The sequence below is a fragment of the Miniopterus natalensis genome, chromosome 6 (assembly GCF_054644295.1).
Source record: "Miniopterus natalensis isolate mMinNat1 chromosome 6, mMinNat1.hap1, whole genome shotgun sequence".
NCBI classification, from domain to species: Eukaryota; Metazoa; Chordata; class Mammalia; order Chiroptera; family Miniopteridae; genus Miniopterus; species Miniopterus natalensis.
The window spans coordinates 37,464,801-37,480,321 of NC_142086.1; the positions used below are offsets into that span (position 1 = coordinate 37,464,801).

At 43.5% G+C, this 15,521-nt stretch overlaps 1 protein-coding gene across 1 annotated transcript in view; it reads right to left on the bottom strand.

Annotated features, from left to right (window-relative positions):
- CFAP44 (cilia and flagella associated protein 44) overlaps positions 1-9,338 on the bottom strand; it is a 79,818-nt gene extending 70,480 nt beyond the window's left edge. Inside the window, exons 1-5 of the mRNA XM_087817803.1 lie at positions 9,239-9,338; positions 5,698-5,826; positions 5,060-5,219; positions 3,501-3,663; positions 171-273 (exon numbers count right to left, since the gene is read on the bottom strand). Of these exons, the coding sequence (XP_087673929.1) occupies positions 171-273; positions 3,501-3,663; positions 5,060-5,219; positions 5,698-5,826; positions 9,239-9,338 (655 nt within the window). The remainder of the gene's footprint in view (positions 1-170; positions 274-3,500; positions 3,664-5,059; positions 5,220-5,697; positions 5,827-9,238) is intronic.
- Positions 9,339-15,521: the final 6,183 nt, after the last annotated feature.

A 15,521-nucleotide genomic window follows, 5' to 3' on the forward strand; every position in this document is an offset into this window, starting at 1 on the left:
GGAAAATAGTAGATTCCAAGGACTTAGGGGGAAATGGGTTGAGACTATATCTCCAATCTTCTACTAGTTTTGGTTCTCTGGAGGACTGTGACAGACGTAATAATGTTACATGCTCTTCAGAATGTTGTTAACCTTGAACACGGGCGTTTTAAAGATTCTACTGGACTCACCTTGAAGGATTCTGTAGGGCCTCAGAGAAGGATATTCATAGATGATGATCTTTGGGCAAACTCCTTTTTCAGCTATTGCAAAGTAAGTTTTATCAGGGTGAACCTACAAAAAATAAAATCTCACTAAAATAATAAAACAAAAATTTTCATATAAATAGTCCTAGTAATGCAGTGTTTAGCAACTGTTATTTCATAATTTGTTTATTAGGATCCACTCTAATAGATAAATACTCGATGACAGATCTGATTTAACTGAGAACTAGAAGACTCATTTTAAGTTTTACTTTCATTAACAGAGAAAGATTCAACTCTAAAAACTTCCAAGGTGTTTTCAAAAGAGCTAGAACAGTGCTTCTCAATCTTTAGAGTGCATCGGAACCCCAGGGAAGGCTTATGAAATCGCAGATTGCAAGCCCCACCACCAGCGTTTCTGATTCAGTAAATCAGGGCTGGGACCCAAGAATGTGGATTTACGTTTCTAACATGTTCCCAGGTGATGTTGATGCTGCGGTCTGAAAACCACTCTTTGAGAACCACTAATTGAGATGAATCGCTTACCCTTCATATAAATCAACCTAAAGCATGTTTCCAGAATAGTTTACTTTCCAACTTTTAAAATTTTTGCCTTGGCCAAACTTACCACAGATGAATGTAAACTTATTAGAAGTGAGTAAGTCACAATATTTCCAAGCCAGACACAGAGGAAAATATAGTGAACATGCCCTGGATAAATTATTTGTGCCAGCATTTCAGATGATAGCCATACAAATGGGAGAGAATCATATGCTCATTTCTGTTGCGTTTGTTCATGGGGAAGCCAATGTGCAGGAGGAGTAAATGGGTAGCCAAAAAAATAAAAATAAAAATAGGTTGTTATAAGAATAAGCTGCCCTTATACATTTCTATTTTCAGTTACTGTCTTGCCACTCCTGATTATGTGCCCAGAGACCAGCAGCTCGGCCTGATACAGGCCGCCCTGGAGGCTCTGGTACCCAGGATGATGTTGCAGCTCTTTTTCTTTCCTCCACACATGGGTGATAACACCTCGGATAGGCTGTCTTCCTGCTGGCAAGTTGCTTCTTCCATTCAAGGAAATTCCTATCACTTCAGCTTGAAGCAAGTCTTGTTTATAGGATGGACACTCGGTAGAATAATTCTAACACTGAAAACTACTAACATTTATCGAGGGCTTACTACGTGCCAGACACTCATCTGTCTTATATGGGTTAATGTCCTTAAATTTCACCTTAACCTTGTGAGCTTAGATACCATTATCATTCCAATGTTATTGATGAGGAAACTGAGGCACGGAGAGATTAAGTAACTTGCTTGAAGTTTTATAGCTCGTAAACATGAGAGACAGGATTGAAGCCAGATGTAGGAGCCAAGCAGCAAGTGGAACAACAACAAAAAGGTAGATTCCAAGGACTTAGGAAGATGTGGGTTTAGATTATATCTTCCTTGATTCCCACTTACAAATAAATATCATGTAGAATATGTGGTCTCAGAAATCAGAATGGGGATCCAGGTATGTCTTTTACCCTTCTGGGTCTTATCTACAGAAACTGAAAAGTTTCTGCCCTTTCAGGTAGGAAGCTACTGTGGGGTTGGGTTTTGCTGTTCTGCTTCATTTTTAGTGGAGACCCGAAACTAGTAAATCAGTTATTTACATAGACATATAGAGTCACCCCATCTTTTATGAAAGATAGCTTATTTGTTCTATTTGTGGGCCTCGGGTTTTCCTCACCTTCTCCATTCCCACTGCCATGTCCCTGGTCATGGCACTGACTCCTCAGGTCAATGGGAAGGGGGTTGGGGGTCTGGGTGAAAAAGGGGAAGGGATTGAGAAGTACAGATTGGCAGTTACAGAGTAGTCATGGGGATGTGAAGTACAGCACAGGGAATATAGTCAGTAATATTGTAATAACTATGGATAATGTCAGACAGGTACTAGATCAGAGTGATCGCTTAGTAAGTTATATAAATGTCTAATCACAGGGTTGTATACCTGAAACTAATATAATATTGTACATCAATGGTAATTTAAAAATTAAAAATATGTATTTTTTAAAAAGAATCTTCTAAAGCTCTGCACTCACATCCACTTATAACCCACATGTCCTATGGGGTCTCATCTCCTCCCTGCTGGCTCGGCCCAGCCTCAGCCCCTCCTGCTGGGAGCCCTCTCTCTGCCCCAGCAGGTGCTGTAAAGTGGGCCCAGCACCTTCCAGTTCCATCTGGTCCACTCACCCCTGGCAGACAGGGCAAGGGCAGGGCAGATGGTATTTGCATCTCAGTCTTTCTAGAAACCCTCTTGAGCATCTCATTTAGAAGTGCTGTTTGTACGAGCCCCAAACCCTGTCCGTTTCCTCACCGTCTCACACAGCATAACCTGAACAGGCGCCCCTCCCAAGAGGCGAAGGACACCAAGAAGCGCCCCTCGGGCTGTTTGTTACTGATGAGAGCAGGTAGGGACACCTGCTTCTAAGGAGCACAGAGTAGAAAAGCGACCAAGGGAAAGGTTTCCTCATGGGGGGCCCGCTGCTACGAAGAGGTCAGGTGAGGTACAGTCAGAAAGGTGTTCTCCAGCCCGGTCCACCCGAGGGCCATCGCGCCCCCGGCGAAGGCAGCTTCCCTCAGGTGATGGCAAACCAGACAGCAGAAGTTGGTCTTTCAAGAAAAGACCAAAACAAAGCGGGCAAAGAGAATGCGCGGGAAGAGGGGGGCCTTGCAAAGTGAGGACTAGTGGCCCTGGAATGCTTTCATGCTGAGGGTGAGGGGCCTCGGGAGCAGAGGCTGATGATGCAGCAAAGAGGACTGATGGTGACAGACAGCTGAGCGGAAAGAGGCGGGCCCCAAATCACACACAAACCCTCCCGTCTCTGCTTGAAACCACTGAAGCTACGTCCATACTTCATCTCCAAATGTTCAATTAGATACTTACGTCTTATCTGGCGTTTGTCTCTGTTTGTTATTTGAATTATCACTTGTACTACTCATTTCCCTATTTTCACAGAACAGCAACAGAGTGAGCTAACGTGAAAGGCCTGCACGATAGTGCAGAGGTCACTTAACTTCCATAAGCCCCAGGTTCCTCCTCTGAAAAATGGGGTGATACTATTAATATAAGACGCCACACTGCACAGGGGTAATGCCAGTGAATGCTGCGGCTGGACTCACTGAACTGAGGATACCTTGGAATAAAGACTCCGCGCACCTCCCGTGACCCCACAGTGCTGCGCAGGGCGTCAGCACCTCCCTGGCTGCTCCCCAGAGCAAACAATCTAAGAAGATGGATTTTTTTTTTTCTCTAAGTTACTAAAGGCATACCCCAATGACACCAATGCCTGTACCACCGCTACTTCGCAGGTAGATCTGTTCCTTGGTTTTCAAATTCACAAGGATCAGCTGGTTCCCAGCTATGTACATGATGGTGCTGCCGTCCAGGAGTTGCAGGTTGGCCCGCTTTTTGCAGTCATAACCAAAGGAATGTCTGAGGAAAAATTGCTAAGGAAAGGAAGTGAAACAACGTAACCATCCTAGAGACAGGAAAAGTAACGTGAAATAAATATATTTTTAAAATCCATACTCTTGGGTAAAGATTCAGGGTTGAAGTAGCTGAATTTTACTCAGAAACTCAGAATTTTTACAATTTTGTTCTTTAATTATGTGGAAAATCCTCCAACTCTGATTTAGATAATATTCTAAATTTCTTAGGGATACCACATGGGAAGCTTTGTCAAAGTGCATAAGCCCAAGGCCCTCTGCACAGGAAGTTATCAGAACACGTGTATTTCGGAAAGTTTACCAACCCGTTTGAAAAAATAGGCCAGAAGAAAGCTAAGAGCATAACTTTTGTCAGTAACTTGTCCAAAGACAAAAACTAAACAAACAAAAAAAAGAAAAACAAGCACTCAAGAGAAAACTCCAGGTAACAAAACTCAAGGTGAATTAGTTTTAGTTACACCTGGGATCAAAACAGAGCTAGAAACTATAACAACATGTTCTATTTCTGCATAAAAAGCACAGCTGGGTCAGGAAGCGCACCACCTTACCTCCATAAGCACACCTTTCATAAGAGGCCAGCCGGTGGCCAGGTGGTCAGAACATGGCCCTTCTGAAGGTAAGCGTCCTAAATTGATAGCCAAGGGCCTTAATGGAAATCGTCTCCTAACACCATAAAGAGACGGCAAACACCAAACCCCCTTTTCAGTCATCCCCACCCTTACATTTCTTCAGACTCTTGTGACCCAAACCAATTAAAACTTGTTATTTTGTGCCCCACTTTTTCAGGGTTGTCTTCTTGGAAAACTCATCTGATGAATAACGTGAAAGCCCTAATGCCTGACGATGACCATGTCAGTGCTTCAGGAAAGGAACTCAATGATTTTAACTTGACAGGCATCGAAAAAGGGATGCCAAGCTGGTAGAAGAGGCAAACAGGGATAAGGGCCTTCTGCTCCCCTTCACCTGATGTCTCACGAAGGGACAGCCAGAAAAGCACCATTTCTCTTTACGGTTACTTGGCATCAAACAAAAGCTTAGTTTAAATTAAGATCATGCATTTCTATCTCAACTTCCTTAAGGGCCAAGCTTCTTAAAAGGTACCTAAGATAGGGATTGACGAACTTTTTCTGTAAAGGGCCAGGTAGAAAATACTTTAGGCTTTGTGGGCCAGATGGGCTCTGCTGTAACCATCTAATTCTGCCCTTACAGTGTGATGGGAGCCATAGACAGAATGTAAATGAATGAGTGTGGCTATGTTCCAATAAAACTTTATTTAGGAAAACAGGCAGGAGGCCAGATTTGGCCCATGGGCTGTAGTCTGCAGACCCCTGACCTAAGGAGCAGAAATGCCAATATTATTCATATGTAACTGGAGTGGATACACAAGCGTGAGAAGATCCAGTGGTATGTTCGAACCCAGAGACACATAAGGTATGGAAGCCAACTCCAAATAATCGTAATAGAAGTTCTCTGATATTCTCCTCTTAACTTCCTCCTCTCTCTCTTCTGCAGCTGAGCCATGGATTTCCATATACCTAGGGTCTAAAAAATTAAAATATTTTAGCTAAGAAGAGTGTCTGGTGAATCCCAGCCTGCAATACTCCAGCAGTTAAGTACCACCACTGCCCAAACACAGGCTGCCACCCACCAGTGAGACGGGAGGAAGAGCCAACAGGCCTGTGTGCACTGTGTGCGCTGAGCCTGGGTCATGGCTCTGCAGTCCCAAAGCGCAGCCGCAATCAGCTGCACGGGAGAGTGACTGTCGCTAACCTAGGGTAGAGGCCTGGTCACACCACCCCACTCCCCAGGAGACAGCTTGAGAGCTCTGTACGCGCCTCAGAAACGGAGGAAACTGCCCCAGAGCCACTGAACCACCGCACTGTGTACGGTCCACACTCTTCCTTTTACCACTCTCACAACATCCTGCAGGTTTTTCTTCCTATGGATTCACAACAGTTCAGTTTGGGCAATTTATCTTTAAAACAGTGACAATTACTGATAGAAAACTAATAATACTTACCTCTACCGTAAGCATCATCTTGAAAGGAACTGTAACTTCCTTCCAAATCTTCCTCATAGGAATCATCATCCTCTAAATAGGATTCTTCCCCTTCAGTAAGGGTTTCGTCTGTGTCCGCCACTTTGATAGCTGCTTTTAAAAATAATTTGTTTAAATAATTTCTAAATTTTGAATTAAACATTTTCTTATTTCCAACGTGGCTACTACTTCCACTTTGTGCTCTAAAGCGAACAAATTTTAATACTCAACACCTCCTAGAAAAATAATTTTATTTGGTCATTCTTGTAACTTAAAAAAAAAAACCTTTCCTGTGAGTTAATTTCCATTTTCACTTCATTTCCAGTCTATTTCCTATCATAGCATACTTACAAGAAAGTAAAAGATTTTTTAAAAGATTGGTTAGTGGGCTATCGTTGATTCAATTCAGTTTTATCAGCATTTATTAATATATAGTTGTTTCAGGAATTATATATATCCACAAGTTTTCACAGTTTACTTATTTATTATTATAATACATATATGTCTTGTTTGTTCTTATATTGATTCTAGAGAGGAAGGGAAAGAGAGAGGGGAAAAAACATCGATAGGTTGCCTCCCGCGCAAGCTCCGACTGGAGATCGAACCCACAACCTAGGTATGTGCCCCGACCAGGAATTGAACCCACCACCCTTCAGTGTATGGGACAATGCTCCAACCCACCGAGCCACACCGAGCTACATACAAGTCTTTTATCAATATAAAAACTAGTCAATAATTCAGTAAAGACATAGATGACCTGAACACCACTACGAAACATGCTGGCCTGATATTTATAAAACACTACATCTACCAATATAAGGTACACATTTGAGTGTACATGGGCCATTCACCAAGATAGATCACTTACTGGGACATGAGTTTCAATAGATTTAAAAGGATTAAAATAACACAGAATATGTGTATTTTCTGATCATAAGAGAAGTATATTAAACATAAATTACAGTAAGTTATCTGAAAAACCTACAAATATTTGGAAATTAAATAGCATACTTAAAAATAACTTATAGGTCAAGGAGAAATCAACAAAAAATTAAAAATACTTCCATCTAAATAGTAATTAAAATATATCAAAATGTGTGAAGTGTAGCTAAGGTAGTGCTAAGAGGGAAATTTATAGCTTTCAGTACATGTAAGAAAAGAAGAAACATCAAGAATTAATGACCTAAAGTTCTACCCTAGAAAGAAAAGGGGGGGAAAAAGTATAATGAAGGAAATAATAAAAATAATGAAAATGAGAGCAAGAATTAATGGAATAAAAAGCCAAACCATAAAAAAAATTAGCAAAACCCAAATCTTATTCTTTAAAAACATCAACAAAGTAGATAAACGCCTAGCTAGACCAATCAAGAAATAAGAGGCAATACAAATCTCCAATATCAGGAATAAAAATAAATTCTACAGAGCTATGCCAACAAATTTTACAATTTAGAAAAGATATATAAATTCTATAAAAGATACAAACTTACATCACTTACTAAACAAATAGTCAATCCTCTATTTATTACAGAAATTGAATTCATAGTTTAGTATTTTCCCACTAAGAAAATTATAGGCCCAGATACTTTACTGGTAAAATCTACCAAACATTTAAGGAAGGATTAATACCAATTTTACACAAAATATTTCTAAAAATAGAAGAGACCAAAATACTTCCCAATTTACTATATGAGGCAGTAAAAATTTAGTCCTTTAATAAGAATCAGAAATTCAAGTCTTAGTAACTAATGGTCCCTCCACCCTTATAAGAAATGCTGGATGGTTTGGCTGGTACCAAACTATCAACCCATTGTTGAGTCTGGGGAAGAGCCTGTTCTAATCTATGCTGAAGTGGAAACCCAGGAATGCACTCTGCATGAGAATCCTAAAGGGCAAGGAGTTGCTCAGATATTTCAGCAAGACTGAGAACAAGGCAAGGTCTCCAGGGGTTGAGGGAGACAGCTATCAGGTATGTGGCTGAATCTGGACAGAGACCTCTTTTTTAAAAAAAAAAAAATGTTTTTATTGATTTTTAGAGAGAGAGGGAGGGAGAGGGAGAGAGAAATAGAAACAGCCCTGACTGGGAATCGAACTGGCAACCTCAGTGCATGGGTCGACGCTCAACCACCGAGCCACACCGGCCTGGCAGTGAGACCTCTTCTAACAGCACCAAGGTAGAGGGTTCCCAGGTGCGAGCAAATTCTTTCACTTTATCATTTTGGATCCAAAAACCCATGATGTGTAAACTGTTTTATGAGCTGAGCACAGGGCCAGGCCCACTTGATAAGGCCTGCCTCTAAGAGGGTCTCACACAGGAAAGGGAGATGCTGAGGCAGTGACAGACAAACGGTCATTATCACTCAATCCAGCCATCCAGGAAAATGCTGCAAAGGACTGGAAACCAAAAAGCAGACCTTTCTGTGTCAGAAATGTATGGAGTGGAGAAAAGTGGAAAATAAAAAACAAGAGAGCCCGGCAGGGCATGGCTCAGCGGTTGAGCGTCGACCTAGGATCCAGGCGATCGGGGTTCGATTCCCAGTCAGGGCACATGCCCGGGTTGTGGGCTCGATCAATGATTCGCTCATCATTGATGTTTCTATCTCTCTCTCTCCCTCTCCTTTCCTCTCTCTGAAATGAATAAAGATATATTTAAAAACAAAAACAAAAACAAGAGAGAAGCAAACTAAAGTTTTTGAGGAGAGTGAAATAATCTAATTTCCTAGAAAGAAATTAGTGGTGGCACTGAGGGAGACTTGAACAGGAAGACTTGAGTGGAAATCCCTGCTGTAAGAATCCAAGCAAGAGGAGATAAACATCTCAAATAAAACACGGTATGGAGAAATCATGATTTACGAGACATGATTGAAAGGCTTTAATGTAAATTCTGCAGATGAGTTGATTTCCCCAGGAATGGATCTCCTCTAGGTGAACAGTCAAAATTAATTCCTGAAACTTTATTTAGGATTACAACAAAAAATGTCAAGATTCTACTAAGATACCTAACATCACGGTGCCCACTCAGAAAGAGCCAGCCATCTTTTAAAAACCCTCACAAAATTCTTCTCCTTCCCTTCTATTTGCAGCCTATGATATCCTCCCACATATTACCCAATTTAATTTTGAAACAGCTCACAATGATCATTTTAATGATGAGAACACTGAGGTTCTAACATTTACCCAAGATCAAGCATCTCTAAGTGGCAGACGCAGGACTCAAAACCAAAGTCCAGCTCTCTTCCCACCACACTGCGTTAGAAACGTCCACCAAAGACTTTGTAGACCTCACAGGAGGGAACAAGGCCCGATGTGCAGGTGGGTCATTATCAACACAGAGTTGTCAGTGTGCCAGGTGTTGGAGATAAAATGATTAAAACGGACTCTGCTCCTCGAGGATGTAAGAGTTTAGTAAGGGAGTTAAGCAAGTAAACCATTTCCGCTGTATAAACTTAGGTATGTACTCTCTAAACATTATTTTAGCTAAATTTAATAATAAAAAAAACAAATGTATAGTATAACGTCTACTTACATCTTGATGTAGTTTGCGAGGACCCCTGAGACGGATCTGCACTGCTCTTTGACCTATCTGATTTCCCCCCATCGGCATCCTGGTCATCGGGCTCCTTCATTTCCCCTGTAAGCGCAAAACTGAGACAGGGAAAGGGACAATGCTCTGAAATAGAAATCATTAACAGTTCTTTCTCCTAACAAATTCCACAGGCACCAAACACCAGGTATGTTGATGGTAATCGTATTTTTCCTTAGTGTCCCAGATGACATCAGCAGCAGGAGGTTACAGCCGCCATCAGAGACCTCTGCAGAGCAGCAAACCCTAGTCAGAGACTCCCTTTCTCCGGGCGAACCTGTCACCGGGGTGCCCTCTGGTCTCCCGGGGGCCCGCAGTGAAGCACCACCCAAGTCCGTCTTTGCCCTAAATGTTCCACCGTTCAAATGAACCCTCTGCCTCTGCCTCTTCCCGCCATGGAATTACCCTGGCGTTACTCAGCAATTTCAACTTACAAATGTTTCTTGAGGGCACCTACTGTGTGTCGAGTCTTACGTTAGGCACTAAATCATAGCACTGAATTAGCAAGACGGATCCCTAACTTTGTGGAGCTTGTTGTTTCGAAAGATAGATATGAAATAGGCAACTAAATACATGAGTGCTACAAAAAGGGAGGAAGAGGGCGTTGTGGGCCTGTGCAGCAAGGAGAGGTGTTTGAGACGCGTGGTGAGGGGGCTGGCCGGGCAGAGTGGGAGGGAGACTAGGCAGGGGGGACTCGAGAGGGCGGGTTGTGCCCGCAAAGGGCGGAAAGGAGTCTGCGGCTAGAGCAGGACAGCGAAAGGGGCCCTGAAGGGGAGGCAGGGGGCAGATCTAAGCTTTGCTAAGGAATCGAGGACGTATCTCTATGTAAACTGAAAGCTAATGAAGGGTTTTTAAGGGGGGAAGGGTGACACAACAGGTTGTCTCGTCTTCTCTCTGTTGCAGCTCTTCACGTGAAAACACCCACGGATGTTCCAAGCCCCTCGCTTTCCACGCTAAGCGTCCCGCTGCCTCAGTGTTGTCCCGCGGTGCTGTGCTGCTAGAAGGTTATCTGGAAGCCAGACAAAGGCTCCCCGAGGTGACATTACTTGCATTCGCTCACTAGAGTTCAGGCCCAGTCCTCACTCTCACAAGCGCAAACACTCCACTTGAGCAGTGCGCCAGAGCTGCTCGTGTTAAGATGAACAGAGATTGTTGCATAAACACAAACGCTGTTTACAGGGGGAAATACAAATGCAAAGAGAGTAGCTTTTTTTCCCCCATGTTTTCCATGTGTCAAGCATAGTTGTAAGGATTTTATACATACTGTTCATATATTTCTCAAAATGACTCTGCATTTTAAGATGAAAAAGTGAAGCTGTTACCCTTTGAATCCCTCCCTCTCAGCCAGCGCATGCACTTGGTTTGCGAGTCCTGCTGCAGGTGTGCAGTCCTTAAGGCTTCCGAGCGCATCCCCACCCTAGTTCGTCCTCATCCTGTATCAGCTCTGCCCTACCACAGCCTCATGCCTGTCTCTCTCATCTCCAGTCCATTCTCTACACTGCCCCTTGTATTTCTAAAACACAGCTCTTAGGGTGCCACTCTTCCTGTATAAAGCCTTTAATGACGCCTCACTGCCACAGAATAAGAACTCAGATTCCTTGGCGTGGCACAAGGGTCGTTCATCTTAGGTTAGGGTCTGCAGGTAGCTCATCTCTCATCACTCCCCCCTCCCTCGTTTCTCCTCAGGCCCTTCTCCTTCTCAAAAGTTTTAGTCGGTAGCCACCTGGGACAACTCACAATTGATCGGACACTCTGACTACTTGCATGCTGCTGTATCTACTTGTAAGCAACAAGTATTTATTGTGCACCTACTGTGTGTCACTCGTGCGCTACATACTTTACCCGCATTATCCTATTTGATTCTAACAAGAACCCCATGAAGTTGGCGTTACCATCTTCCTATTTAGAGACGAGGAAACTGAAGTGCGAGGGCTCAGCTTGCCAAGGGTCACACAGCCACGGGTGGGGTGGGGTGGGGTGGGGTGCGGCGGCTTGCTGGACCTGGGACCCCAGGCACCTTCCCACCGGCCTGCCTGCTCCTGCGAAAGCATCACTTCAAATGTTTGTTGAACTGGTCCGCCGGGAGGGCGAGGGAACGTCGGGAGGACACCGGTTCGGCCTAGGGGAAGTCCAGGCGGGGCTCCCTGCGCCCCGACTCGCCAGCAGATTTAAGGGGGCGGTTGTGGGACCTGCCCGGCTGCCGGGGCCCGCACTTACCCGCGGCGCCGACCGCCGCGCCGTCAGCCACAGCGTCTGCCCCAGGTCTCCGTTTACCGCAGTTGCCGCGGCGACGCCACCCCGCCTCCGGAGGGCGGAGACCCGCGGCCGCGAGGCGCGAACGCGGCCCAGGCGCGTCCCTCCCGCGTCCCCCCGCACCCCGCGGAGGCCCCCCCCGCACCCCGCGGAGGCCCCCCCCGCACCCCGCGGAGGCCCCCCGGACCCGCCTCGCTCCTTCTGGCCCCTGCTGCTTCCTCGCCGGTGACTCGGGCTCAGAGCCAAACAGAAGAGCTCAGCATGCTACCAGTTTATTATCCCAGTTTAATTTTTATATCCAGGTTACATAATAATTACAGTTATCCTAAGGATGTCATATTGTTAAACAAAATGACTTTTGAATACTTTCGAAGCTACCTGCCTAATACCAAATAGCCCAAAAGATCCCTGACGGTGCACTGTCATCAGCAAATAGACTTCGGGAGGCTTGTCTGTTTTATTTATTTAGCTATTTATTCTACACTATGTTAACTCTGTTGGTCTTTAAATCTTTTTTTTTTTTTTTTTAACATATCTTTATTGATTTCAGAGAAAGGAAGGGGTAGAGAGAGAGGCAGAAACATCAATGACGAGAGAGTCATTGATCGGCTGCCTAGCCCACAACCCGGGCATGTGCCCTGACCGGCATTCGAACCCCGATCTCCTGGATCCTAGGTCAATGCTCAACCTCTGAGCCACGCCCGGCCAGGCTCTGTTGGTCTCTAAGAGTAAATAAGATTTTGTTGTGGGCTCCTTGGTAGCACGCAGGACACTGGGAGGAGCGTAGAAGGAACTTGACAGATTTCTCCGTTTAGCAGTTTGTTCTTCAATCGAACTGATTTTCATTTTTATTGATTTGAGAGGGAGAGAGAGAAATGTCGATTTGTTGCTCCACTTATTTATGCATTTATTAGTTGCTTTCTTGCATGTGCCCTGACGGGAAGTCAACCCTGAGCCTTGGCGAATCTAGATGGTGCTCTAACCAACTGAGCCGCAGGCCAGGGAGGAACTGATTTTTAAACACCTGATGTTATTAGCCCTGCCCGGTAGCTCGGTGAGTTAGAGCGCCCTCCCCAGAAGCCAAAGTTGTGGGTTCCATCCCCAGCAGGGCTCATACAAGCAGCACCCAATGAACGCATAAATAAGGACAACAAATCCCTCATTTTCTGGTGGTGTCTGTTTCCTCGCAGGGTTTCCCAGATCATGATTATGTTTCTCTTCTCTGAGCCTTCCGTGAGGTCTTGCCCTCTTCACTGTTCTCATTTGTATCCATTTTGTTTCCTAGTTCCTTCTTTCCATCAGAATCTTTATTTCATAATTCTGTCTCATTCACCACATCTCTCATCTCAACATTAGAGTCTCCTATTGCAGACACCCCATTTGTCCCTCCGCTCTGCAGGATTCATTGGATGATCAAATTTTGACAATTTCAAACTGTTTTTTATTTTTATTTACTTTTTGTTTTGTTTTTTAAGTTTCTTTATCTTTATTGTGGAAGATGTTACAGATGTCCCCTTTTTATCCCCATTGATCCCTCCACCCCGCATGCATCCCACCCCCAGGCTTCCCCCATACCAATGTCCGTGTCCATGGGTTATGCCTATAAACATGCAAGTTCTGTGATTCATCTCTTCCCACCCACAAGTCCCGGCTTTACTTCGTACAAGCTCTCTGACATGAGGCAACTTACTGCACCCCTAGGGCTCAATTTCCTCATGTATAAAGGGTGTGAGTGGCATCTAACGTCTAAGTCATAGGTTTGCTGTAAGATTTAAAAGAAATAATGTGATACTGCAGCTCAGCACAATGCCTGCCACAGTAACGGCTTAATAAGGATAGTATTATTATGGTGCTTCCATACCACACACTGTTTTTTATTTTTATTTTTTTGTGTAGGATGGTAACACAGCCCAGGCTTTGGAGAAAGACTGCCCATGTTCCCATTCTAGTGCCCCCATCCCCTAGCTGCGTGACCTTCAGAGAATACTTACCTCCTTGTACCTTATCTGCAAAATGAGGATAACAGTACCTATCTTCATAAAGGTGTCATGAAGTCATGTAACGTGACTAAAACAGTGTCTGGCACTCAGTAAATAGTAAATTATTATTAAATTCTGCTAACCCAAATTATTTCACTATACAGTGTAGGAATGATTATATCACAGCTGTGGATTTCATTATCGATCTGGTTTTTCTCTCAAGCTATAATTTGGAGAACTATACATTTTATTAAAGTTTGGCAAGTGATTAGCAGCTTTCTATTGCATATTGGAGAAGTCATATGTTATCCAAAACCTGGATACAAGAAACACAAATAATCTGAGTTTGGAATCTTAAAAGTAAATACAAATGTACATCACAGTCAAATATAGCAGAGTTCACTGCTCTGCGATGCTATAGACCAGTGGTTCCCAAATGTGAGCATGTATCAGAATCACAGAAAGCGCTTATTAAAACAGACACCAGAGTTTCTTATCAGGAGAGTAGGGCCCAAGAGTTTTCATGTCTAACAAGTACCCCAGGTGATACTGATGCTGCTGATTGGGGTTCAGACTTTGAGATCCACTGATGCAATTGGCTTGGAAAACTAATAAAGAGGACTTTTCAGTAATTTAACTGTTAATTAAAACCAAGCATGCATCAATTCAGGATTAGGGGACAATAAATATCTCTGTAATGATGTTTCCCAAACTTGGCTGCACACTGGAATCATCTTAGGAGGTTTTAAAAAATACTGATGTTTGTGTCGTGCTCCCAAAGATTCTAACTTACTTGCTATGAATCAAGACTTGGGCATTAGGATTTTAGAAGGTCCCCAATGATGCTAATGGCAGTCCAAGCTGAGAAGCACAGCTTTAGAAGGCCAAAAAAAGAAAGGCTCTTTTCTCTGCACCTAGTATTCTTGGAGCATTTTCAATCTACTTTTGCAGCAAAAACAAACATTAACAAGATGGATGCTGAAATGTCAGCCCCAGGGGTTGCCCGTGAGCTAGTGGTAAAGGTTTTCTGCAGTCATTCTCAACTCTGGCTTCATGTTAAATCACTTTGAGCTTTTAGAAACAGCATGCCAAGGCCTCAACAAGACCCTCGGGTGGTCAATTTGGCATTTTTTAAATGCTCCCAAAGTTGAGAATCATGGCTTTTGAGGTTTATGGGAATATAAGTGGGGGGAAAATAAAGAGCCAACCAGCTAGAGAACAGTAAGGAAAATACACATCAGAAGAATGCACTCACTGAACAAAATACACTGGTGAACAAAATAGATCCAGAGATACAGAAGCAAGGAACAGACTGAGGGATCTCAGAGGGAAGGCAGGGCTGAGCAGGTGGGGAGAGATTAACCTAAGAACTTATATGCTTATATGCATAACCCATGGACACAGAAATAGTGTGGTGAAGGCCTAGGGGAAGGGGGTCAATGGGGGAAAAAACGGGGACATCTGGAATACTTTCAACAATAAAGATAAATTTTTTAAAAAATGCATTCACAAACCAAGCAGGTAATTTGACATTTCAGTAATATATGGAATAACACTAAAATGGTTTGTATCCCAGACAGGGATAGTACTTATTAAATACCAAGTTCAAGAAGTGCAATACGGATGGAAGAATCTGTAGTAATGCAAATGAACACAGGTAACGTTACATAAATAAAATCAGTGACACCAGAAGAAACTAATATTATTTTTGGCCACCACAACAATGAAGAGGTCCAAACAAAAGCTACATAGGACCCTTCCTCGAACAGTGACTGCAACTGCAGAAGGGAAGGTGCTATCTGAGAAAGCTTCCCAAGTACACAGTCTCAGTGTGCTCCCCCCCCCTCCCCACAGCCACCTCACTTAGGTTGACAATTCCTATTATACAGTCAAGGGGCAGAGGTAATTCAAATACCAAGTTTAAAATAGAAACCAATGTCTGAGAAGCAAACAGGTGCCTTGAAGAAAGCCTTTCCCAGAATGCTTAGCAGATT